At 42.9% G+C, this 25,380-nt stretch overlaps 1 protein-coding gene across 1 annotated transcript in view; it reads right to left on the reverse strand.

Moving 5' to 3' along the window:
- Positions 1-762: 762 nt before the first annotated feature.
- SLC16A10 (solute carrier family 16 member 10) overlaps positions 763-25,380 on the reverse strand; it is a 324,664-nt gene continuing 300,046 nt past the window's right edge. The window contains exons 5-6 of the mRNA XM_069234604.1: positions 12,463-12,691; positions 763-2,791 (exon numbers count right to left, since the gene is read on the reverse strand). Of these exons, the coding sequence (XP_069090705.1) occupies positions 2,568-2,791; positions 12,463-12,691 (453 nt within the window). The 3' untranslated portion in view covers positions 763-2,567. The remainder of the gene's footprint in view (positions 2,792-12,462; positions 12,692-25,380) is intronic.

Raw genomic sequence — 25,380 nt, forward strand, 5'->3', positions numbered from 1 at the left:
ATGCAAGACTCCATCCAGAAAACATACATTGACTGTTCTCATACCTAATGGGAAATGTTTGACAAGCAGACTGGCTGGGCTATCCAAAACTATCACACAAGGACATTCTTTTGTGACACATGACCCGAAAATGAGGATTTGACACATAAAGGACAGGCAAACAAGATCCACAGTCGTGGTTGGCCAAAAGTCAATATCCCTCAACAGTGATACACTGACGTGTAAGCATGAAAAAATGTACTTTGCTATGTAGTCTTCAAGGCAGGATTTGCTTAATTAAATGTGCAAAGATTTCAATAATTCTTCAAACATTCAGTATGCTGTTTCAGTTTCATGTCAATTACCACATTATTTCGGTACCATTACACTTCAGCAATGTGTGCCTTGTCATTCTGGTGCATAAGCTGCACTGAAAAGCAATCATACTACTTCTTGGAAAAGTATCCTCATGTATTCAACAGCAAGGAACATTTGACATTTTATCAGTTGACATTTGGAAACTGAAGCATTTCCTCACGTATTATGTCTGAAAATGGAAGATAGCTTTGAAGACCAATGTATATTGGGTTTGGTGGTTGTGGTCTCCACTTCTCCTTTCTTTTGAAAAACATCACGGATCCATAACTATTGTTCGCAAATTTCCACACAGTATTGAGGTTCCCCCATATGACTGCGGAAATCTATCATCTACAGCTTCTCCTGCAGTTTGCAGGATATGTGAGTGTGCATATATATATATATATACATATTTTTTTTTTTTTTCACAGATCCTGAAACTCTTGTGGAACTGAAATATGGGACTTAGGTGTGTCATCCTGTGAAAAGGCAAGTGAAGTGAAGAACCGATTGCACCTTGGAAGGAAATTAAAAAGTCACATCAATTTTCTGATGTGACAAGCATACTTGAAGTAATATTAAGAGCAAGGTGATATGCCGTAGTTTTTTTTAAAAAGAACACTTCGATGGCAGTAAACATTAGGGCGAAGAATACAAGTAGTAATTTCACATTCTTACCATAAGATTGTCCTAAAGCCTTACTTTGGATGTCAGAATATCGTGCAAACAGTTACTGTCCTACAAAAATAATGTAGCCAGAATATCGACTACCACAATATTTTAAAGGTAATAATAGAAAGGCAAAATAGGTTTACCATTTTTAACTACACGTCTACGTACCTTCAAGATATATTGATTTGAATAGTAAATCTATACTTACATATAAGTACTTTCACAATATTTTGGTAGTCGAATTCTGACTATGCCATTTTTGTAGAATGATATTTAAAAGACCATAGGGCACATTTAAGAGCCCGTGGCACCTCCTCGCGTCACATTAGTGTCATTTTTTTTATGCTAATGGGGCCCAACAAGGCCAAAATTCCCACGCCAGATTTACAAAGTGGTGCAATGCATGCATTGCACCACTTTGTAACCCTTTGCAACTTTGTAACCCTTTGCGCCAGGCATAATGTTTGCAAAGGGGCGTCCCCCGTTACGGGAGCTGAAAAAGTCTTTTTATTTTTACACTTTTAACCCCTGCTCAGAGAAGGTGTTAAAAGGAGGCACACCATTGTTTATAATGGGCCTCAATGTGCTTTGCAGGATTAGCGTCAGAATTTTTTATGCTACTCCTGTAAAGCTTCGGACTAGCATGAAAAATTCTGATGCTAGTCCCTTAACCACCACCATGGTGCACCATACTTCAAACACGGCGTACACATGGTGGCATTAGGGGGGTGGTAAGGGGCACAAGAAAAGTGGGGCTGCACTGTGTGCAACGCCATTTTTCTTAAATATGCCCCATTATTCTTGTAGTATACCAAAGCCTCTGGTATGGTGTCCCAAATTATGATTTTTCTAATGTTTTACAAGATCATCTCTACAAGATTTGTTCCAGTGATAAAAGATCTCTATTCAGACTATGAGAAAGCAGAAAAAGGCTAATAAATTAAACTAGTACAAAAAGGAGACCTCGTAGGGCCCTTAGTATTAAGAGTGGATTCTAAGAGTGTGATCGTCATTGCAATTTGTTTCCAAGATGAGCCACCTGAAAGGAAAACAGGCGTCAGATTGGAGTCTGTAGGTTGCTCTATATGTCATCCAGAGCATATTAGCATGTGCCATCAGTTCACAAATAACATTGTATGCTACACAACACAATGATCAAAACCAATACAACAGGTTACTGGCTTCGGTGTTGAGGGCAACAGAATGTTCCTGAGGTGTCCTGACTTAATTTCTTCAAGTCGTGTTTGTGCAAAACATAACGCTGTTTACGCCTCAAGGCGCCACTGCAACGGATTGTAAAATGGCTTCCCTTGCACTGCGAGACTCATTGGTTGACGCTTTCTGCTTCAAGCCACTGGACCAATGCGAATGGTGAATCCAGTGCTCAGAGTCCAGAGGCAGAAAAGAAAGCTTGTTGGTGATACACAAGGATTCTTCCATTCTGTTTTTAGCACCAGTCACATAATTCTAGTAGAATACCTTAAGGATATTTTATTTGTAGGAAAATAAAAAAAAGTTCTGATGTGGCATAAACTGTGTGGTGCAAAATATCTGAAGGATCAACACACGGATTCCAATTCTTTCTTTGCGGATGTGACGGTGGTACTGTTATCCAACATCCTCTCCTCTGTTTCTCCATGACTAGATGTGGCCTGTTTCTTCCTCTGCGCCTCCCTTTGCTGGACCCAAGGGATGAGACACAGTATAGCTCCACCGATCATAGGTGGGACTCCAGCCAGGTAGAATGCAATGTCATAGGAGCCCAAGAGGTCACGCAAGATACCTGCATAGGAAGAAAATAAGAGTAAGTGGCATGACACGTAAGGAAATAAAGGCATTCTTGTCAATGTGAGGTCAAAAGGATAATTGGGGAGCCAGGCATCTATTATGGACATTTGTGCCCTGAGGTCTGGTGCACAGCAACAGGAAACACTTGTGCTAAACTAGTGTAAAATCTGTGGCACATGCCTGCGAGTGGAACGAAGAAGAGGCAAAAAGTAGTTTGGAGGAAGAAAAGAGTGAGGGGCGACACAGAACTTTCAGTTAAAATTGGGACAGAAGAAGAAGAGAGACAGTTGAGTGACACAGCACAGTATTGCTTCCCAGGTAGGGTGGCAGAAACTGAACGGACTGAAAGATCTGTCTCTATCCGCTTGGGCCTCAAGGCCTCTGCCAGGGGATCAGCAACCAGACAATAACAGGGAGGGCACACACCCTGTTCCAATGTAAATCATTGATTTAATGTCAAAGCAATTTAGAGGCTGAGCTGCAAAATGACTCTCGGAACACAATTCGAGGATAGTATTTTCTTTCGCTTGCTGGTGAACAAGCATCCTCCTTAACCAACACTTGCTAAGGAGGTTTCAGTGTTGTGATGTCTGAAAGAATTATAGTTGTATAAAAGCTCAATCTGTGTTATGTACAAGACACTGGACTTTGACATTCGAACACTGGAAAAGAGACAGAGTGTGCTCATTACTCAGCTCTGTCCAGTTGGGTCTTCCCTACGTCTGTTGTGTCTCTTCCATCACAAGAAGCATAACGCCTGGGATCACTCTTTCCAGAAATGCTACGGCAACAATGACGTGGTAACCGGTCGAGCAAATGATATGTGGTGAATTCAGATACACACTGCTGGGTGAGCAATTAGCATGAGAAAAAGGAGTGTTTTTTATTTTTTGAGAAACATTTCATTGAATTTTCTTCAAAACCCAACATAAAAGACAGCCATAGATCCCATCTTCAGCAATCTGCAGTACACAATCACGTGTGTTACAATGCCCTCTCCATCCCGCTAGCAACACCGTACCATCAATACATAGATATTATCCATTAACTGGTAATCAAGTAAGGTCGGATTTCTTCATTCATGTTCCGTGGCTGGCTCCTGATAGGTTCCAGTAGAATTCCCCTGTATTGAGCCCAATCTCCCCAGATTTTCACAAATGTGTGTGGGCAGCCTCTGGCCGTATATACCAGACCTTCCATACTCATGGAGTGTTCCAACCCCATTTTCCAGCTCTCCAACGTGGGGGGGTGCCTCCATTTTTCAATTCCTAGCAAAATCCCTTTTGGCCACCATTAAGGCAATCCACAGCAGGGCCATAATAAAACTATTGCTATCAAGGTCTATCTGTATGTGTAAGAGGGCTATTTTGGGGTCTTTTGGGAGGTGCTAACCCAATACCTCCACCTATTATTGACAGTACCCTGTCCCAAAAGGGGGTCAGTACCCTGCCATTCCGCACTGTCTATAATAAGTCGCCTCCTTCTTCCTGGTAGGGCAGGCATGCGAGGATGACACCAAACCTCATTTCTATAAACTGTATCACGTCCAATATGAGCGATGGAACCAGTGTAGCGGGATAAGACAAAATTGTGTTGCCACCGTCATCTTACACGGTGAAGCCAAGGCCTCACTAAAGTCGTCCTTTGGGAGTGAGTGTCCCCAGGTCCGCCTCCCAGACTTCTCACACATGTGGGATTGAGTGCGGTGTATTGATCACCAAGGTTTTATAAATTTGTGAGATTTTATGATCTCCTAGTTCATCGCTCAGTATTTTGATCTCAAGAAGGCTGGGCACCAGTGACCCAGCAGGCCCCCCACGTAAGGTGCAAGAGCATGGCGCAATTGCAGCTATTTAAAGAGTTGGCTGCAATAAAGATCAAACTCCAGCTGTAGCATAGCAAAGGATTTCAGGGTCGCTTCTTCATCGCATCCACGGGCATAGCTATCCTAATCCTTTTCCATTACAGAACTTTGTCATATGTGCCTCCTGGGGGAGCTGTTTTCCCACCCACAGCCTTCCCGCCATCCCAGCAACTTTGTTGTGTCACACCAGGTTCTCAGCACCACCCTCGTGGCTGGTGGGAGATCCAGGGTAGTCACTCCCCCATTTAGAAGGTGTAGTAAAAGTATTCCCAGCATCAACCATTGCTTTGACGTGAAGGCTAGGTTGTTGTCTGCATCATGCCAACACTCATTAGGAATTAACAGGAAGTATGAGTCCATATCAGCCATCGCTATACCCCCATTGTCGGTTGATTTGTAGCATTTGCCCAGTTCTATTCTGGCTAAACCCCCTTGCCACAGAAAGCCTCTCAGGATTGTGGTTAATCTAACAAAGAAGTTCCTGGAAAAAATGTAAAGATAATTTTGGACCTGGTGGAGCACCTAGGGCCGTGAACATTTTTAAAGATGACCTGCTGACCAAGGAGCGACAGAGGCAGTGCCAAGCAGAACGTAGCATCTGCCATAAGCCTAGCCAGTAGGGGTTGGATGTTATTTTGCCAGGCTTCTCGAGGGTCTGGTTTAACATAGACCCATGCCCAAGTAGTGAAACCTCACCTCCACAAGTTGGATGGTCCGCACCCATGTAAAATCCGCTGACTGATCCCCAATAAGGAATACAGAAGAATTTGCCTCATTTAAATGCGGACAAGAAAAGGTGTCAATCGTGCGAAGGATCTGCAGCAGTCGCAGACCACTGCAAACCAGGAGGGTAGAATTTTGCCAGATAGGGCAGACACATAGCCTTGGAGCAGATTCAATCATCTTCTGATTTTCTTGAAGGTGCTTTCAAAAGGCAAGGGATTCAGCATTAGTCTTGTAACACAGGCATGTCTCAAGCCATTCCACCATCACAATTGCTCAGGAGAAAGTGAGCGACTTTCCACTGAATAATATGATTATGAGTACAAATGCAGAAAGGGTTCTTACTAAATGTATGCCAAGACCCTCTCAGTGAACATCTAAAACATTGAAGGAAACTGCAGACTAACTGGGTCTGAGGGCAGTAGTTCAGTTATAAGTAGCACAGGTCAAAAAATAAGCAACAGGGGAAAGGTGTGGGGCTGTGGATAAGACCTCCATAACTACCCTCTACATATAAATGCAGAACCATATTTCATCTTCTGTTCGAACAATTTAACACACCACATTCCACCATACACCTTTCCAAACTGCATTCCATCATACTTCAGTCAACCAATGCCAAACCAATCACCGCACACTTTACACCCTAACAACCAAAGGAATAAAAAACAACGAAAAACAATGACCCACAAAAATAATCCAAAGGTCGCTACTATGATAACACAAACTCTTTGAATCTCTTACGCAAGTCCCAGTTTTTACTATTGCACCAAAGCTTAACTCCAACACAAGAGGCAATATGCTCTGAATAAGGAGCCAGAGAAATGGCTGCTATGGCACCCAAAAGAACCAGCAACAGGAATGGAGGAGAAGGTGCCCAAATAATTAGCTCTTCCCACATAACAACGTGGGGCTACCGTCTGATTTTTCAGAACCAACAGAACTAGAGTCTGGATATTACAACTGCTTGAAACTCTCAGCATCCAATAACTATTTATTTAATCATTACTCTTAGTTCAACCTGTGTCACAACTTCTTAACTTACAATAATGGGAAACTCTAATCAATTTCAGACAGCGTCACCTTCAACTCCAACTACACCATTCAAAACTTTGGTTACTAGGACTGGACCGGATCACATAGAGTGGGATTCTGATTGTCTTCCTGGTAATTTGACATGGGCTAACTTCCTCAAAGGGAGATCTTGGGAAAATCCTTCCTCTCTTACCCAATATATATTGCTCCATCCTCTCTTTGTATTTATAACTGTTCTTCTCCACACTTTTATAAAGTACACCCTAGAAACTCCAGAAAATCCTCCAGAGTCAATTTTCTTTTTCTGCCACCAGGATGCAAGGCTCGATTGTGGCCTATGCTCTCTCAAGAGTTCAAATAGAGAAAAACCTGTTATCAAATTGGGAGCGGTCCTACAGGCAAGCAAAGTGACCTGCAGAGCCTTACTTCAATTGATCCCTCCAATCACGGCCAACTGAATAGCCTTCTTGATAACACAGGTGAAATACTCCAACTGACCTTTAGCTTCAGGGTTACTAAAATCTATATTTTGTGTTGAGCAGTACATCTGGAGATGCACTCTGCATACTTTACACTCAAAAGTTGGGGCCCACTGCCCAGCACTATACATTCTGTAAGCCTTCTCTACAAATGACAGTTTCCAAGAAATGCATTCAGAGATAGAAATAATATTCTCAACACCTTTCACTCCTGGTCACTTTGTATAATGATTATTAGGACCAAAATGTATGCACCCCATCTTATGGGAGCATGAAAATGACAAAATGTATCTATCCCTAGCTTCCGCCAAGGACCGTCAGGAAGATTTACTGGCATGTGGACAATGCTTGGTGGATTTGTCACTCTTAATCTGAATTGCCACAGCCACATGTAAACTGACTCGCCAGACCAGGCCAACAAAAGTGTGCGCAAATTCCCCTTTTAATACAAGACATCCTTGAATGCTCTTTGTGATCCTGACTAATGATTCTTCTCATCAACTCAAAAGGCTGTACCAAAAGTCTCCCTTTGTGCAGATATTTCCCCATGCTAGTTCCCTTTGAATTTGGCATAAGACCTCAACCTCCCTTGTAACTTCCTTTTCTTCAGCAATCTTGACTCAACAAACGTTGTTATAGTTAAAGAACTGGATCACAATGTCTGGCATAGTTCCAATCCAGTTCAGTAAAATCCACACCAGACTAGTGACTCTCGGTTAATTTAACATCAACAATACTAAATGCTGCTATAAATCTGTTCTTGTTGCCATGAGATTCTTGGACGCTAGGGGTAACCATGAAATGCAATCAGCGTATTGATTATTCTTCATATAAACATGGTCTATATCTACCTGTGAAGCCCACAGCATGATATCCTCATGGTTAAACTGGCAGTGAGCACCCTGCCACCAAATGTGGCAGCATGTTCACAAGGAGCTTATGATCAGGTCTGGGGCTTAGTTAAGTTCCCCAAAAGAACATCCAGGAAAGTTCAGCTGCCCACGTAAAAGCCAGGATGTACACACAAGTTCTTGTAGTGTCTTACAGGTGTATGCAAAGTCCGGAAGCCATACACCACCACCCACTCATTCTGATCATAATGCTGTTATTAAACAATAATGCATTGCTTACCTCCAACCAAGGCTCTAAACAATGTGCATGCATTTCATCAGGCTTGAGCACATTAAACACATTTTTTGTCCAAAACCCCTTAAGAAGGATGTCAATTGTTCCTATAATGTGGGGTCAGGAGGTTCTAACACTGCTTTGATGTGACACAGCTTAGGTGTGAAAGCTTCTTTGAAGATGGTGTGGGCCAAGAAATCAAATTTGCACTTGTCTAGGTTTAGCATTAAACTTTTAGCTGACAGTGCCTGAAGGACCCTTTCAGGGATTCATGTTGTGTACATCTGTTCTTTCTTGAAGACAATCTATTATCTTGAAAGGAGACAGTTCAAGTCACCCCATTCAGAGTCGCCTTTATGATTAGTTGAAGCACTGACACACCATTATCAAGAATGGAAAGCATACATTTGTACTGAAAGATGCTTCAGGGGCCATGAAGGCTATCAGATGTCTTGACCCTAATTTGAAATCTGAAGTCAGACGTTTGTTAGGTATAGGGATGAAAATACATTTGAATTACCCAGTCTAATAATTTCACACATGTCCATTGTGGGTAAAGATCCTTCCAAATTACATTGTTCACACTGGCCTGATAGGCCTATGTCACCTGCACTTTTGAGAGAATGGACTCCTGAGTTAAAACTAAAAATAAAGACTCAATGGATTCTTTAATGCCCATCACACAAAGATCATTAAGAATCTCCTTGAGATTTCCTTTGAAGAACAGAGGACTATTCCTCATCTGATGCTTTGCATGTATTGCAATTCCTTTAACACTGAGCAATGTTCAAAATTGCTTTACTTTGCCAACTTCTTACTAAAAGGTCAGCACATTTTTCTTGTAAATCCTCAATGTACATGTTGTTAATCACATTTACACAACGTTCTTACTCAAAAATATTCCCTTCTTCTGAATCAGCCACAAGGATGTGTCAATCAGCTCTGAGATCAAAAGACTGATCCCTATGTCTTCTTGGTGCGGCCAGCCCAAGATAGGATCCTCTTCACATGGTATAATAAACCATAAACAAGAATCAACCACAGCTTGAATTTATATTCTATCAATCTGACTCTATAACCACAACTATGTTGGGATCAATCCCAAGTGTCATCATCCTTTTCCCTGAAAACTAAATTAAACATATTCTACCAAAATTACCTTTCTTCCTGCACTTACTGCAGAATTTCTCAATATCGAGCAGCTATTAAGATAGCCAATATGGTTGTTTCTATCACATATGTAAAAGGGCTGTACTACTGAGTATCAACCCCTTGAATATTTCTGTACAAGAATATCGAGGACAGAATATTGCGAGACAAAATATCCAAAGGTAAGTGCATATAGGAAAGTGCTGCACATTTACTATTGCTAACCCAACAACTCCGTAGGGCAAAGCAACTGAAAGGCAACAAGCGATTCCTTAGATTAGTCAGTGGAGGCCTGGGTCACAACACAAGTCCCTGTTTTTGGCTCGGTGCAGCCTCATTTTATAAATGCAAAAGCCCAGCATATCTCAGATGTCAGGAATCACAGGCATCACAAACACCACTGATGATTTCCAGGTCTACATAAAGCCTCCTGCTCTCAATGATCCAGTGAGCCTTGTGGCAGATTATCTTCTCGGTTGGTGCAGTCCACCATCCAATAACCTTTAATGGGGGACTGTTGCACTTGAAAGTGTCACAAATTGCTTTAATGGGTTAATAAGGCAGATACATCAGTCACCACTTTAAAGTTATCTTTAAATCCTATCATAGCCATTGTTACTGGTCCAGTGTACCTAAAAACCACTCTTTTTTTCTGAGAATGTCCTTTGGAAGGACGAGCAATTCGTTTACCTGTTGCGATGTGAAAGGCTTAAAATGGCATTGCTGAAATGAGGAAACCATTCAATATTTTGGAGGTGTAAATATATTTTTGAGTATGTGAGTTCCATGAGTGGAAGTCAGTAATTAGGTGAGAAGCAAGGCATAATTCTCCTATCCTGTTTGGTGAACAACCTTTCAAAAACGGGCATATGTCTACAACTGTATGGCTAATTGTTTCCAAATCTAAAATAGCCCAACATTCTGAGTAAATAATAATTAGTGCTGAGAATCACATCACTTCCGAAGTAAGCAACTAGGGAGTGTTATCATCTCTGGGGTCATCGGGAGATCCCTGCAGAGAGGAACTTTCAACATCTATAACCAGAAATTGCTAACTGTCCAGCATTTTCACAGAACATGTATAAAGCTACCTCGGTCCCCAGAACACGTCCAGCATTTCTAGGATTTTTCCTTGTGCATCAGATACAGCCTGGCTGATCTAGAGCATCTCAAGTACAGAATTTTCAGTAAATGTTGCACTACTTTGTGCATGCTTCTTCTAGAGTAAAGGTTAAATCACATGTCATCATTCTGCTCCTGATCCAGCTTCCTTCCCCAGGAAACCTCCAGACTAGTCTTAGCTGGGCAAGGTGAACCCAAGTGACCTTTGTCCTCTATTCCTTAAACAACTTTTCAAATGTAATAAGCAATCATTCACGCCATTTTAAATGTGTGCTGCCTCCCTCATTGATGTACTTTGAGTGATATCTGAAGTATTCTTGATTTTGGTTGGATTGTTCATGCAGATATACTGGGTTGGAGGAGAACCGGTTTGATCTAATAATGAATGTAGTAACTCCTGTACAAAACATTTGAAGTCTTCTGTGTAGGTTCAAAATGGGACTTTGCAATTCCTTATACTAATCTGCCTTTAGCTGTTTTTAAAGTTATCGTGTAACTCCTGGTGCTTGAATATACTTCTAACTCGTCCATTCTCTTCTATGTAGGATCATGTACTTCCACATGCTCTTCTATTATATTTTCTAGGCTCATTTCCCTGTCTTCGACTACATCATTCTCAATGCAGATTTGAGCAAGGTCTTTTTTTTCGTTCTGCATGAATGGTTCCCACATATTTTTAGAAGAAATCTATGGCTTCCTGGGTGATTACTCAACTTCTCTTCCTGATCTTTCCCTGACACACCAGCCATTTGCTGCAACCCAAGAAGCATCCGTCTAGGACCCAATGTAATGACTAGTGCTACTTCCATGAGGATAGAATTACCAGATGACACCTTTAACAACAGGGACACCATTTTCTAATCCTGGGCTTTTTATTAACAACCAGGTGCATTCTGGGTTTTGTAGTTCTTTCAACTGAACCTATTGAACTAACAGAGCTGAAAGCAATGATTTCTGAAAGGAATGGGGAAATGGCATCCTTGCTGAGATGAAGTCATCGGGTAAACTCCCTTGGGGAGGGTTTCGAACCTGAGCCTATCCAATCTTTCTTTTACTCTGTGCTGAACTGTGCCACTACATCTTGTTCTTTTTGCCCTTCCCTTGATGAACTCTTGCTATCCTGGTTACTCTCCTGCACTCGTGGCATTCTCAGCCTCCTCTAGTGTGCATTTTGACGGGGCTGGACAATCTGGCTCTTCAGTCTTCACTACCGTAGGCTCCCTCTCTGTGATGTCCATGTTTCCTTCAAAGTTGCACCTTGTTTGTGAGAGATCCCCTGGCTTTTGTGTGTGTGTGCCAACACACCAAACACACAATCCTGCGTGTACATTCATCCTTTGATTAATTTCCTAAATGTTACTTGTTTTGGCCCTACTGTCCTGCTCTGTTGTTTGTTTGTTCAAAGCGACTGCCATCCTATGTAGAGTTCCTGATCCATTGTAAAGCGCTCTAATCTTCATGGGACATGTCCATTCTTTATAGAATGCAAAAATAATAAATAAATACAATTAAAAAATGCAAATAGTCACACATTGGCACATACAATGTTTTAATGTCATATCTCACAAATCACTGCACAGTGCAGGAGAGGTCAATCACATAAGGACATCTTGTGGTGCAATTGCCTAAACGACGTTTGAAGTTAAGGTGGTTATTTACTAAGCCTGTGCGTGGGCACTTGTGTAAAACATTGCATTTACTTACCATTAGAAAAGTCATGTCAATGGCCGCAGGGATCCATTGTGCAGCGCTGCACAAATGCCTGTACATCCCATACTAAATAACACCCAGAGTGTTGGTCAAACAGACATAATAACCAAAAAGAAATGTATGTCTTTGATGAAACGGAATTTGTGAATTGTCTCTTACATGCACTTTGTGCTTATACTTTGCACCGCAGTTTCATTCGTGAGCCACATCAAAACACACAACAGTTGAAAGCTTCCCTCGGTCTTTTAACAGCTTTCTTTGAAGAGGATAATAGTTACACATTTGCTTTAAGATTTATTTTTAATCAAAGCTTTCTACAAAAACGTCTTCTGCACCAATTGCATTTTATGTCCCAAACATGTCATATTTTGCCAGAGTTTTTTCCTTCGAGGGTCCTACTTGTCATATACCCCCATAAAGAAATATTAAATGTGCAATGGCTGCCATAGTTCTGCTTACCTGCAACAGGGGGACCAACCATCATGGGAACTGACATGAATCCGAGGAGGAAGCCGATGGCCTGGGAGACATCCTGGGCACCAACCAGCTCAAAAGCAATGGGAGCCATGATGCAAATGAAGCAGCCGTCAAACAGTCCCATGAAGAGGCAGACGGCGATGAGGCTCCCGAAGACATTGCACAACGGAATCATCATGGACATCAGGCCAATGAAGAAGAAAGAGGCAACCTGTAGGCAGACAAAAGGATTACAGTTGGATTTCTACCTGGCCTCACCATTGTATACAAACTTTATCAGTAAGTTATATTATGAAGCCCAGATTCAGTGACTGTTTTTGTATCTTTATGTTTACTAGGTGGTTGGGTGCTCTTACTTTAAAAATCCCCAAAATAGTTAAAAGATAGATTTTAGCATCTCTACTTTTTCTGGATTCGGGCACTTGAGATAAGTGCTTCTGTATCACTTCAAAAGGTCGGTTAGTTATGAATGTCCACATCAAATTAGGTTCCATTTTAAAATTAAAAAACGGATAGCTACAACACAGACTGAAAAAAGGCAGATGGCCCAAATTAAACCGAACATAAAATATTGCCCTATGAATATTTCGACTGGCATCAAGCAAGACACACTCCCCACTGATTGCAGAACTAGTTCTAATCCATCTCCAGTCATACCATAATAATGGGCCAGTGCTTAATAGTCAGTTTTTAGGGCAAGCGTGCAAGTGCTTTGACCTGTTGTGAGTATTGTGGGCTTTTAACCACGCCCACCTCACACCCATCACTTTCACTCGGATTGCCTTTCAAAAATCATGTGATGTCATTGGTAATTGCTTTATGTTTGTCCTTCTTTGGGGTGGTTTTGTTACCACCTTGCAGACTGAGCTGGTTACATGAATAACTGCACAATTGCTAATATACTTCAGTGTGGGTGAACTATTTTTTTCTTTTGTCTCTCCCCCTCTGCTTAATGGCAACCATGGCCCACACAGCGCCAACAGCACGCACTCCATCGGCGGTATTGGAGCGCTGGTCACATTGTTCACACTGTTACCTAATCAGTCATTTCTTTTCGCTCTCCCCTTCACACTCTATAGCTTTCCCAAAAGCATTTATAATTGATAAATGCTTTACGTCAAAAGCACAGAAATCCACAACATAACTCGCCTGGCACAGTGGGAGAGCCGATACTTCAATATTCACTGCACTCAGGAAAAGTCACCCCATAATGCTTTGCAAGCATTCTTTTTCAAAACATTTTTACCCAAAACTCAGCCTGTGGTGGTCCACCACCAAAACGTTTGCATAATGCACTCTTTCTGTTTAGGTCATTTATGGGTCCCCACACTAGGTCAGTGGGGACCCCAAAATAATAACCCTTCCCAACAGTCAATCCTATTTTAAGCTCTCTTATGGCTGGGAACTTTTATTTTATAGCATGGAGTAGTTTGTGTTTCAAGGGCCTTAATAGTGCAGTACTCCTGCTAGGCTTGAAAATGTGAAAGGCATTATGCTCTATTACATTGTACCATTCTTTTTTCATGTGGTTGTTCTATTTAGGGGCTAATTATATGGTTACATAAATTTTTATTGTGGTGTTCTGTAGGGGCTGTTCTGAGCATCACAGTCAATATGCTACAATATTTGCTGTACTCACTAGTCCCATAATGCTTTGCAGGGCATTCCTTTACAAAACATATTGGCTCATAACTCAGCCTGTTGTGGTCCTATGACAGTATGATCACCTTAAAAACTTTCACCAAAACCTGCTCTTTGTGTCTAGATCTTCTCCGGGTCCCTGCACTAGGTTAGTGGGGACCCCAAAATAATAATCCCTCCCTTCAGTCATTGTCTTTTTAACCTCTCTCATGGCTGGAATTTGTATTTTGCAGCTGACAGCGTTCTGTTTGTAATATACCAGTAGGCCTACTAGCCCAGAAACTGTGTAATGTACTACACTCTCTAGGGACTAAGGCCCATATTTATACTTTTTTAGAGTCGCAAAAAAAAGTATAAATATGGGCCTAAATATATTGGTTACACTGCAGTGCTTTTACTCATTTTGTTTTCTTGTGGTTATGCTCTCTAGGGGCTAACTATATGGTAATGTGACCATGTTTCTTACAAATGCTATTGTCATAGTGGTGTCCTCTAGGGGATGTTCTGAGCATTACAGTCTAATGCCAAACGTTTTCTTTCTAATAAAGGTTATTGGGTTTATAAGATATTGTATATGTTTTATTAATCTCTCCATATTGCAATTATAAGCATGATTCAGGCCAACTTAAGATCCTTATTACACTATGACTGTTTGAACATCCTTGATATGTTTGGGTGACCCTTCTAGTTTATTTATCTCGTTACTCCTCCTTGGCTGTCTTGTTTTGGGAATTATGTTAGCCAGCCAGAAAGTCTGATGGTGGGGTGATGAAAATGCTATTTTATTGGAATTAGTATGGCAGATTTAAATTACCTTAAAGAAGGTAAATGGGAGTGATTTAGTTATATGCAGGGCCACTGGAATTATGTGGCAGGAAAAGACCACATTTTGAGGCAGGGTTGACCAATTTATGTGGCAAGAAAAGTCCAGTTATAAATTCACAAAGCCAATAGCTCAACTCAAGCAAAAGAGAGACCCATTGCATTGCAAATGCTTGTTTTTTGTATTGTTATTTGAATGTATGGTTGATATTTTGTCAGTCTCTATTTTTCATGTGGGCAACAAACCAACTGCATGGCTGAGGTCCCACCTTCAAAGCCTGCCTGCCTATCAAAGTTAGAGCTCCCTCCTGTTGCGGCAAAGAATTTGTATTACCAAACGTGATCCACCGACAATTTAGGCACACTTTCAGTGAAAATATCATGTCACTTGGGCACGACAGGTCGGTCCACATTTTTTTGCTTCTCCAAAATATACTTTGAAAGAGTTTGTTTTGGGAAAAAAAATAATACATTATCCCCTTACACGCAATCTTCTCTCTGCAGGTAGGGGACATTTTACATTTTTTCCTTGCTGTGTGTTCCATGCTTTGAATGACAGTCTGGCCAAGAACGATCAGTGTCTAAAAGCCCGTTCTAAATGGGACAGACCTTCTTATGCTATAAAGCTAATGGACCTCTGGTGGCTGGCTCACCAGCACAGGTGACTGAAGGTGAAGCCAGCCTAGGGACTATCATTGGAGAATGGAAAGTGTCTGCTCCTCAAGGGGCAATTGCATCACTTTTTGCACCCCGGCTCCTTCTATAATATGGACCACCGCAGTGCATATTTTGCACCTGTGTGATCACGACTGTGTGTTCCCTCGTTCACATGGGAGTGTGGCCACATGTAAATGAGGAAAACACTCATTGGGAGGTCCATTGTGTGCCATATAGAGGTGGCGCGCAGTCAGTGCTCCCCCCCAGGCCACCTTTGGAAAGGGAAAAAGTGGAACAATGGAACCCCCGGACATTACGGTACATCCAGGTGCAATCATCGACTGCGACTGCCTGCAGCAGGATATTTGTCACCCATTCAAAAGGAAGCTTGGTATCTCCCCGGACAGTGAAAAGTAGACTGGCAGCTTTAGGCACCCAGTCCGCCTTTCACTACTAAGCAGTCCTCAGTGCAAGTATGATTGCAAACTGCCTAGGCTGGCGCCAGGTGCGCCCAGTTCTAGGTGCATCATAGGCACCCTATACGTAATACAGGCCCAGGAGACAATGGAGACTGTAGGATGGTTGAAACGACATTAATATATGAATTTGCTCAACACATAGGAAGCATGTTGATGTTGCCTTAAATGTCACTATAAACTGTATTCAGGTACCTTATAAACAAGCAATGGCAAAGCCAATTGGTTTGGCTTTTGTACATTGAAATGTTTTTCTTTTTTATTAATTCTCACTACCAATCAGAACTGATATAGCCTGGGCAGCCTCAGATAATACATCCTTAAGACCAAGAACGTATCTAAGACAGGTGGCAGACAATGCAAGTTAGTCTAACACACATGGAACATGCATAAAACTGGCAGAAGCAACACACATGCAGGCACATGAATGTAATCTAATGCTTCTAAAAAAATTCTCTACATATCTACAAATCCAACTTCAGAAATGCTTGCCAAGGCTTTTTGTTCTAAGCCTCGAGTAGCCTAAAATGTATTTCAGAAGTTGATTAATTATTTGGGGTGTTTTGTACAGTTCTGAAAATGAATAAGGTTGGATTCTATAAAAAATAAATGTAATTGAGGAATTAGAAAAATGTACTTTGAACATATTGGGAGCAATTTCCTGCTGTACGGAGTGCTGGCTTCGTCTGGGATAGACTATGTGTTCTTGCTGGTTTCTGTCAAAGTAAACAAAGTATTCAGACACTCATCAGAATTTGTGGCCAATAAGCCATCAGTCGAATGGATTGTTTCATACCTAATGCCACACTAAGCTGTCTGGCTCTGCTGATAAAAAACCAGAACAATGAAGTATTAGCCTTTGGCCTTAGGGACTGCAGCATCAGGAGGATATGACCAGCCAGCATACAGCCGGGGCTGAAGCGGTTGTAAGACCCCAGACTTTGGTGCTAAAGGGGCGCTAAAGTGCCATTTTCCCCGCACCATATTTACAAAGTGGTGCAATGCATCCATTGCATCACCTTGTAAACCCTTACACCGCATTATGCCTGCGCCAGGCATAATGTATGCATGGGGGGCATACCCCCATTAGGGGGGCCTAAAAAAGGCGCAAGGAAATCTAAGAGATTTCCTTGCACCATTTTTTCTGCACTTTTAACGCCTGCTCTGAGCATGCGTTAAAAGGGGGCATACCATTTTGGTGTTACTCCTGCAGAGTACATCAATAACATTAAAAAAATTATACTATTGCCCCCTACCCTGTGCCATGGTACGCTGTATTTTAAATACAGTGCACACATGGTGGTGATGGGGGGGTGCTAAAGTGCACAAGGAAAGTGGCGCTTCAGTAGGTGCAGCACCACGTTTCTTAAATCTGCCCCTTAGTTCTGCTTGCCAACATGAAATCGGGTCCTCTTGAGTTTGGAGAGCAAGAGGCAGATAGGTGGTGGGGCGCACTTGCCAACTGACATAATCTCCTGCTCTGCCACTCTAAGTAGGAAAGACACAGTAAGTTGGTAGTAAAAAGCAGGCGTCTACTCCCAACAAATTCAGAACCGTGTCATGTAGCTGTGGTATACACTGTTTTTCAGACAGGCAACGTGTTTGAAATATCTTCATCAGCAGCTGTAAAAATGAAAGATCAGAATGCTTCGCACTAATCTTCCTTCGATTCCCCCTTTGTCTTCAGAAAAACACTCCTTTGCCACTTACAATCTCTTTCCTAAACACAAACCTTCTTCCCTGAAGCAGTCCATCTCCTCATACAACTGTGGCTCATACAGAACGACTGCTCCCTCCAAACATTCAGCGTAACTATCCAAGCCCAGATGGGATCAAAGGCAAAACATTCCTATGTCGGTCGTAACTTTTGGGATAAGGAATGGGGAATCAGAGTACTGAAGATTAAGAGCAGATGGTACAAACAGCTCAGACAGGAAGCATGGGACACCTTTCACACTTCTAAACAACTTGCAGAGCTAATTAAATTCATTGCCTTGTAGCATTTATAGAGCACTTACTGTCCCTTTGTGGGATGCTGAACCGCTTACCCACTTAGATAGGAAGCTACACCACGTAGGCGCAGCGCCTGGTGATGTGATGGGTAAGGGTATGTGAGAAACCGATGCGCAAATTATAATTGTGATAAGGACTAAACAAATAGGCAGAAGCACAGCACGGCCTGGTCATAAGGGTAGTGTGATGATCAGTGTATGTACACCAAAAAAGAGGGGTAATCAGAGAAGGCCCAGTAATACATATGGCAACATGTGCCAGGCACAGGTGGTATTAAAAGAGCAAATGGATTCCAACACGGCAAGAATTGTAAAAGGATACAGGAGCCGTAACCACACACTTTATTAAGGCAATGATACTGCCTACTGCTGAAAAAATATACCCCATGAAAAAAGATGAAAATGGAAGGACAATCAAGCATAGCACCGTGAGTAGAAACTATACAATCTTTAAAAGCCTCAGATTCCATATACTCCTGCTAGGCCAAAGGAGTGTAACATTTTGAGCAAGAGTTCATGCCCCAAGACCCTCTTAATTTCCCCAAGGCTCTCAAAAGTGGATGAGCAACTGAACAGCAAGCCCTAATCACTTCATGGCTCATACTCTAGCCAGATTGGCACCCTTGAGTGTTTATTACAAAATACTTGGGGGCAGATTTAACACCTCTAACTCCTTCTTGCACCACATTAGCGTCATTCTTTTTACGCTAATGTGGCCCAACGAGGCCAAAATTGCAGTGCCAAATTTACAAAGTGGTGCAATGCATGCATTGCGCAATTTGTAATTCTTTGTGCTACAATATGCCTGCACCAGGCATTATGTATGTAAAGGGGGGTGTTCCCCAGTAAAGGGGGGGGAGGTGTAAAATGGTGCAAAGAAATCTAAGAGATTTCTTTGCTTCATTTCTTTGGCACTTTTAACGCCTGCTCAGAGCAGTCGTTAAAAGGAGGTACACCACTGTTTACAATGGGCCTCAATGGGCTTTGCAGGATTAGTGTCAACATTTTTGACGTTAATCCTGCAAAGCTCTGAACTAGCATAAAAAATTCTGGCGCTAATTCCTTAACTACAGCCATGGTGCACCGTATGTTAAATACAGCACACACATGGTGGCATTAGCGGGGCACTAAGGGGTGCAAGAAAAGTGGCTCTACACTAGGTGCAGTGCCACTTTTCATAAATCTGCTCCTTGGTCAACAATGTTTAGGCTGGGGTGGCTAGCTTTCAGGAATATCTCAGTGGGGGGTCCACGGATTCCATTAATGATTCAGTGGAGGTCCCTGGGTTCCAGAAATGATTCAGTGGGCTCCACAGAAGTCAAAAGGTTAGGAACCACTGGCCTAGGGGGATTGAAGATTTAAGGAGGACCTGGAGAGAATGACAGACGCTGAGGGACCTAGGGGAAAAAAAGTAAAAAATGTGTTAGGTTACCTCCACGTGCCTCTCTCAATCAAGGCACTTTGGGCTGGTGCCCATCTTTCGCATGCCTAAAGCCAGCTGTTGCCCTGGCAGCGCAACAATGGGCTGGTCTGCCTCATGTTACCCTTCTGTCCCCTCCCATCCATGCGTGCCTAATACTTTTCTTAGATCTCACAGACAGCTGTTGCTTCTAGTTTACATAGTGAAGCATTATCCCCATCTTCTAAACATTTCTTCCACTTTCATTGTTAGTAGTGAATGACAAAAGAGAGAGAACGTGGTGAAAGGAGCCTTATCCTGCTTCTATCATTTCGACTATGACAGCAGTATGGCACAGATATTGTAATTCTCATTTTGTTAAGTCTTAGGCCAGCTCTTGTCTCAACATCTACATGCGGGGCTTTAGAGCCCATGAAGAAAAAAAGAAAACAAGCGTTTAATGAGGTGATTTCATGTTTCATCAAATATCTGGGCAGTATTGTAAAATTTAAAGGTTATTGTCATGGACTGGACTCCAGAATTGCTGGTAAGGCCGCTGGAGAGATTTGTGTTCCAGCCAGAGCTATAACAGTATGAAGAGGTTTGGATGACCTCTTACTCCATACCATGTAGCCGTAGACCATGCAGAAGTGCGACGATCGCACTGACATTGCAGGCCCCGTGTCACTGACGCCGCTGATGTTCCAAGGACTCCAAAGAACAGAGTGTTGTAGCACCGACGTTTGTGACACCCCACTCTGTTGCAGTGCTTGTGACCATGTCACGTGACCGCGATCCTGTGAAGTCGACCCGCAGCATGGTGACTTTGCTAGACCACCAATGCTCCGCAGCAAGGACCCGACGCCTCTTCGTGATACCTCCGCTCCTTTGCCTCGCAGCAGCAGAACCAACACTGCCTCAGATCCAGTGACGCCTTGTACCCTGATTCCGTGCACCGGCCTGTTTTCCACACATTTTGCTAAGGTAATGTACCTGGGGGTCTGTGTGAGTCAGTAAATGGCGCCAGTGGCGTCCCATTGTAGGAAACGACTCCGTCATGATGCCGCTTAACATCAAATTGTAGCACTGGTGCTTGTAGGCACTATTCTAGGCATTATTTTTGTGTTTTTAATTGCTAAAGTCATATTTTTTAATTGTCTATTGTGGATTTGTATCGTATTTGGTCTTGTTCTACTTAGATAAATATTTACTATTTTTCTAAACCTGTGTGGTATCCATTTTGTAGTATTTCACTGTATTACTGTGTGTGTTGGTACAAATATGTTACCCATTATCTCTGGGCTCGGCCTTGGCCACGGTTGCCATGTGCCAAAGACGAGCCCAGCTTGTCCTGCTCCCGGTGGGCCTCCCACCCACACAACCCCATTAGGGATGGAAGGGGAAACGGCTCCCCTTCTACCACAACCCCCGATCCCACCAGTGACGTCTGATGACGTCAGCACGCAACAGAGTTCACCTCCCATGCTTCTAGCACGATATGGAAGAGAAATGCTCAGCATTTCTCTTCCACTCAGGAGGAGGGGGAAGGCAGAATCATGAAAGGAAAGGAAATGCCTTTCTTTTCATGTCTCTGCAAGCATTTATGCTGGCTGATCGCGATGCGACTGGGCAGCAGAAATGCCCGCTAGACACCAGGGAGTTTTTTTTGTGTGTTTTACGTATAAGGGGAGTGGCCCCTTGGGCAAGGACCACTCCCCAGGGAGAAACAATATTTTTAGGTCTTTTCTGCCCCCTCTGTGGGAAGATCAGCCTATTATATTTATGCCAATCTGCCCCAAGGAGAGGTAGAAACCCCTAGGCACCAGGGATATTTTTTTTGTTTACTTGATGTTTTTATGTATGGGGATTGACCCCTTAGGCAAGGCTCGTTCCCCTGAGGGGCAAATTGTATTTAGGCCATTTAGATCGACCTATTTTTATTAGGCAGAAACCACTAGACACCAGGGTTTTTTTTTTTATACTTACGCATAAGGGGAGCGGCCCTTTTGGGCAAGGGCCGCTTCCCAGGGGAGAAAAATATTTTTAGGCCTTTTCTGCCCCCTCGGGGGCAGATCGGCCCCCAAGGGGGGGCAGAAACCCCTAGATACCAGGGATATTTTTTTAAATGTGCTTTATGTTTTTATGTATGGGGAGCGACCCCTTAGGCAAGGGTCGCTCCCCTGGGGGGCAAATTGTATTTAGGCCATTTCTGCACCCCCTTGGCGGCAGATCGGGCTATTTTTATCAAGGGGGGCAGAAACCACTAGGCACTGGGGATTTTTTTTTGCACCAATTTCACGCAAGGGGAGTGACCCCTTAGGCAAGGGTTGCTCCCCTGGGGGGGGGGGGGTCACGTTTATTTTAGGCCATTTCTGCTCCCCTGGGGCAGAAACCACTTAGGCACCAGGGATTGGTGTGTATGTGTCTGTGTTTTGTTTGGGGGGCAGCCCCTTGGGCAAGGGTCGCTTCCCATGAGGGCACATTATTGTTGGCCATATCTGCCCCCCTTGGGGGCAGATTGGCCTATTTTTGGAAGGCCCATCTGCCCCCAAGGGCAAAATAGGAGGGTGGGGTATGGCCATACCCCCACCCCACATAAATGGGGCCAAAGTTGTTCTGCCCACCAGTGGGCAGGTGGCTCAATTACCCCCGATCCACACCCGGGGGGGGGGGGGCAGAAAGTCTACTAGATGCCAGGGAATTTTAAAAAATTGTGTGGTTGTGGCTACCAACCGGTATGGGCATGGTTACGCCCCCTCCCCAACTGAAGGAAGTAACAGTCTTTCAGCTCTCCCCTCGCACACTAAAACATCTTATCCCATGGCAAGTAAGAGGATATTTGATTATTTTGGGTTTTGGTTTTACATTTGGGCTATGAGAGCTTGGCTAACTCTCAAAATCGCCCCACTTGGAATGGTGAGGGCTGCACTTTTTGGACTTTGGGACGCTGCCATGTAGAAAAATCCACAATACCTAGACACATCTGAAAACTAAACATCTGGGTGAGTCCAGTGTGGTGTGCTTCACATGCACCCTGCACAATTTTCTTATCCATAATGCCCTGCAAACCTCCAACTGTGCTGGAAATCACAATTTTTTTCCACATTTTTGTGATGGAACCTTCAAGAATCTGCAGGAATCCACAAAATTCCTACCACCCAGCATTGTTTCATCTATACCGATAAGAATTTTGCCCCACTTGCCAGCCTAAAGTTTTTTTTTTCAAACTGCCCTTTTGGACCCGCTTTGGTTCCCCCTCAATTTTGACATGTTTTTGGCTCTTCCCTGTCACAGGCACTTGGCCCACCTATACAAGTGAGGTATCATTTTTACCGGGAGACTGAGGGGAACGTTGGGTGGTAGTAAATTTGTCCCGGTGTAGTGATCCCACACAGAAATGTGAGAAAAATGTGATTTTTTAGCTAAATTTGAGGTTTGCAGAGGATTCTGGGTAAGAAAACATTGGGGGATCCACGCAAGTCACACCTCCCTGGATACCCTCGGGTGTCTAGTTTTCAGAAATGTTTGGGTTTGGTAGGTTTCCCTATATGGCTGCTGAGCCCAGGACCAAAAACGCAGGTCCCCCACAAAAACAGGTAGTTTAGTATTTGATAATTTTGATGTGTCCACATAGTGTTTTGGGGCATTTCCTTTCACGGGCACTAGGCCTACCCACACAAGTGAGGTACCATTTTTATTGGGAGACTTGGGGGAACGCTGGGTGGAAGGAAATTTGTGGCACCTCTTAGATTCCGGAACTTTCTGTCACCGAAATGTGAGAAAAAGTGTTTTGGGCCATATTTTGAAGTTTGCAAAGGATTCTGGGTAACAGAACCTAGTGAGAGCCCCACAAGTCACCCCATCTTGGATCCCCTAGGTGTCTAGTTTTCAAAAATGTGCAGGTTTGGTAGGTTCCCCTAGGTGCTGGCTGAGCAAGAGGCCAAAATCCACAGCTAAGCACTTTGCAAAAAACAGGTCTGTTTTCTTTGGGAAAATGTGATGTGTCCACGTTGTGTTTTGGGGCATTTCCTGTCACTGGCGCTAGGCCTACCCTCACAAGTGAGGTACCATTTTTATCAGAAGACTTGGGGAAACGCTGAGTGGAAGGACACTTGTGGCTCCTCTCAGATTCCAGAGCTTTCTGTCACCAAAATGTGAGGGAAAAGTGTTTTTTTAGCCAGATTTTGAGGCTTGCAAAGGATTCTGGGTAACAGAACCTGGTGAGAGCCCCAGTCACCCCATCCTGGATTCCCCTAGGTATCTAGTTTTCAAATATGCACAGGTTTGGTTGGTTTCCCTAGGTGCCGGCTGAGCTAGAGGCCAAAAACTACAGCTGGGCACTTTGCAAAAAACACGTCAGATTTCAATGTAAAAATGTGATGTGTCCGTGTTGCGTTTCCTGTCACGAGCATTAGGACTACCCACGCAATTGAGGTACCATTTTGTATCGGGAGACTTGGGGGAACACAGAATAGCAAAACAAGTCTTATTGCCCCTTGTCTTTCTCTACATTTTTTCCTTCCAAATGTAAAACATTGTGTAAAAAAGAAGTCTATTTGAGAACTGCCCTGTAATTCACATGTGAGTATGGGCACCCCGGGATTCAAAAATGTGCAAACAACCACTGCTTCTTAACACCTTATCTTATTCCCATTTTGGAAATACAAAGGTTTTCTTGATACCTATTTTTCACTCTTCATATTTCAGAAAATGAATTGTTGTATACCCGGTATAGAATGGAAACCCATTGCACTGTGCAGCTCATTTATTGGCTCTGTGTACCTAGGGTTCTTGATGAACCTACAAGCCCTATATAGCCATGCAACCAGAAGAGTCCAGCAGACGTAACGGTATATTGCTTTCAAAAATCTGACATGGCAGGAAAAAGTTACAGAGTAAAACGTGGAGAAAAATGGTTGCTTTTTTTTAACCTCAATTTCAATACTTTTTCATTTCAACTGTTATTTTCTGCAGGAAAACCTTGTAGGATCTACACAAATGACCCTTGCAGAATTCAGAATTTTGTCTACTTTTCAGAACTTTTTAGCTTTCCGGGATTCAGCGTTGGTTTCACACCCATTTCTGTCACTATCTGGTAGGAGGCTAAAAGCACAAAAAATAGTAAAAATGGGGTATGTCCAAGTAAAATGCCAAAACTGTGTTGAAAAATGTGGTTTTCTGATTCAAGTCTGCCTGTTCCTGAAAGCTGGGAAGCTGGTAATTTTAGCACCACAAACCCTTTGTTGATGCCATTTTCAGGGAAAAAACACAAGGCTTCTTCTGCAGCCCTTTTTTCCCATTTTTTTTTTTATAGAAAAACTACATTTTTGCTGTATTTTGGCTAATTGTTTGGTCTCCTTCAGGGGAACCCACAAACTCTGGGTACTTTTAGAATCTCTAGGCTGTTGGTAAAAAAAGTACACAAATTTTGCGTGGGTAGCTTATGTGGACAATAAGTTTTGAGAGCCTAAATGCGAACTGCCCCAAATAGCCAAAAAAAGGCCTGCCACCTGAGGGGGAAAAGGCCTGGCAGCAAAGGGGTTAAGCCTTTCTGCTTGTGCCAAGCTACCAAGTGGGGGGAGCAAGTGTTAACTAGGTGTGTTTCTCTGTTGCCTTAACTAGAGTGAGGCTCCTTGCTTGGACAGGGGGTAACCTGACTGCCAACCAAAGACCCCGTTTCTAACAGGCCTCAAGTGATCCTTAGGGTGGACTTTGGCGGCAGGCTCTGGTAAAAAAAAAACATTATGCTTATAAAAGGGCTTTGTTTTAAGCTGAACAAAATGAGAAGCAGTAAACCATTTTGTAATAAGCCGTCACTAACATGTTTTGTCATTTATATCTAAGCTGGGAGTATGTGCCAAAAGGGAAGGGATTCCAAATTCTCTTCAAAACC

Source organism: Pleurodeles waltl, chromosome 5, assembly GCF_031143425.1.
Source record: "Pleurodeles waltl isolate 20211129_DDA chromosome 5, aPleWal1.hap1.20221129, whole genome shotgun sequence".
Classification (NCBI taxonomy): Eukaryota; Metazoa; Chordata; class Amphibia; order Caudata; family Salamandridae; genus Pleurodeles; species Pleurodeles waltl.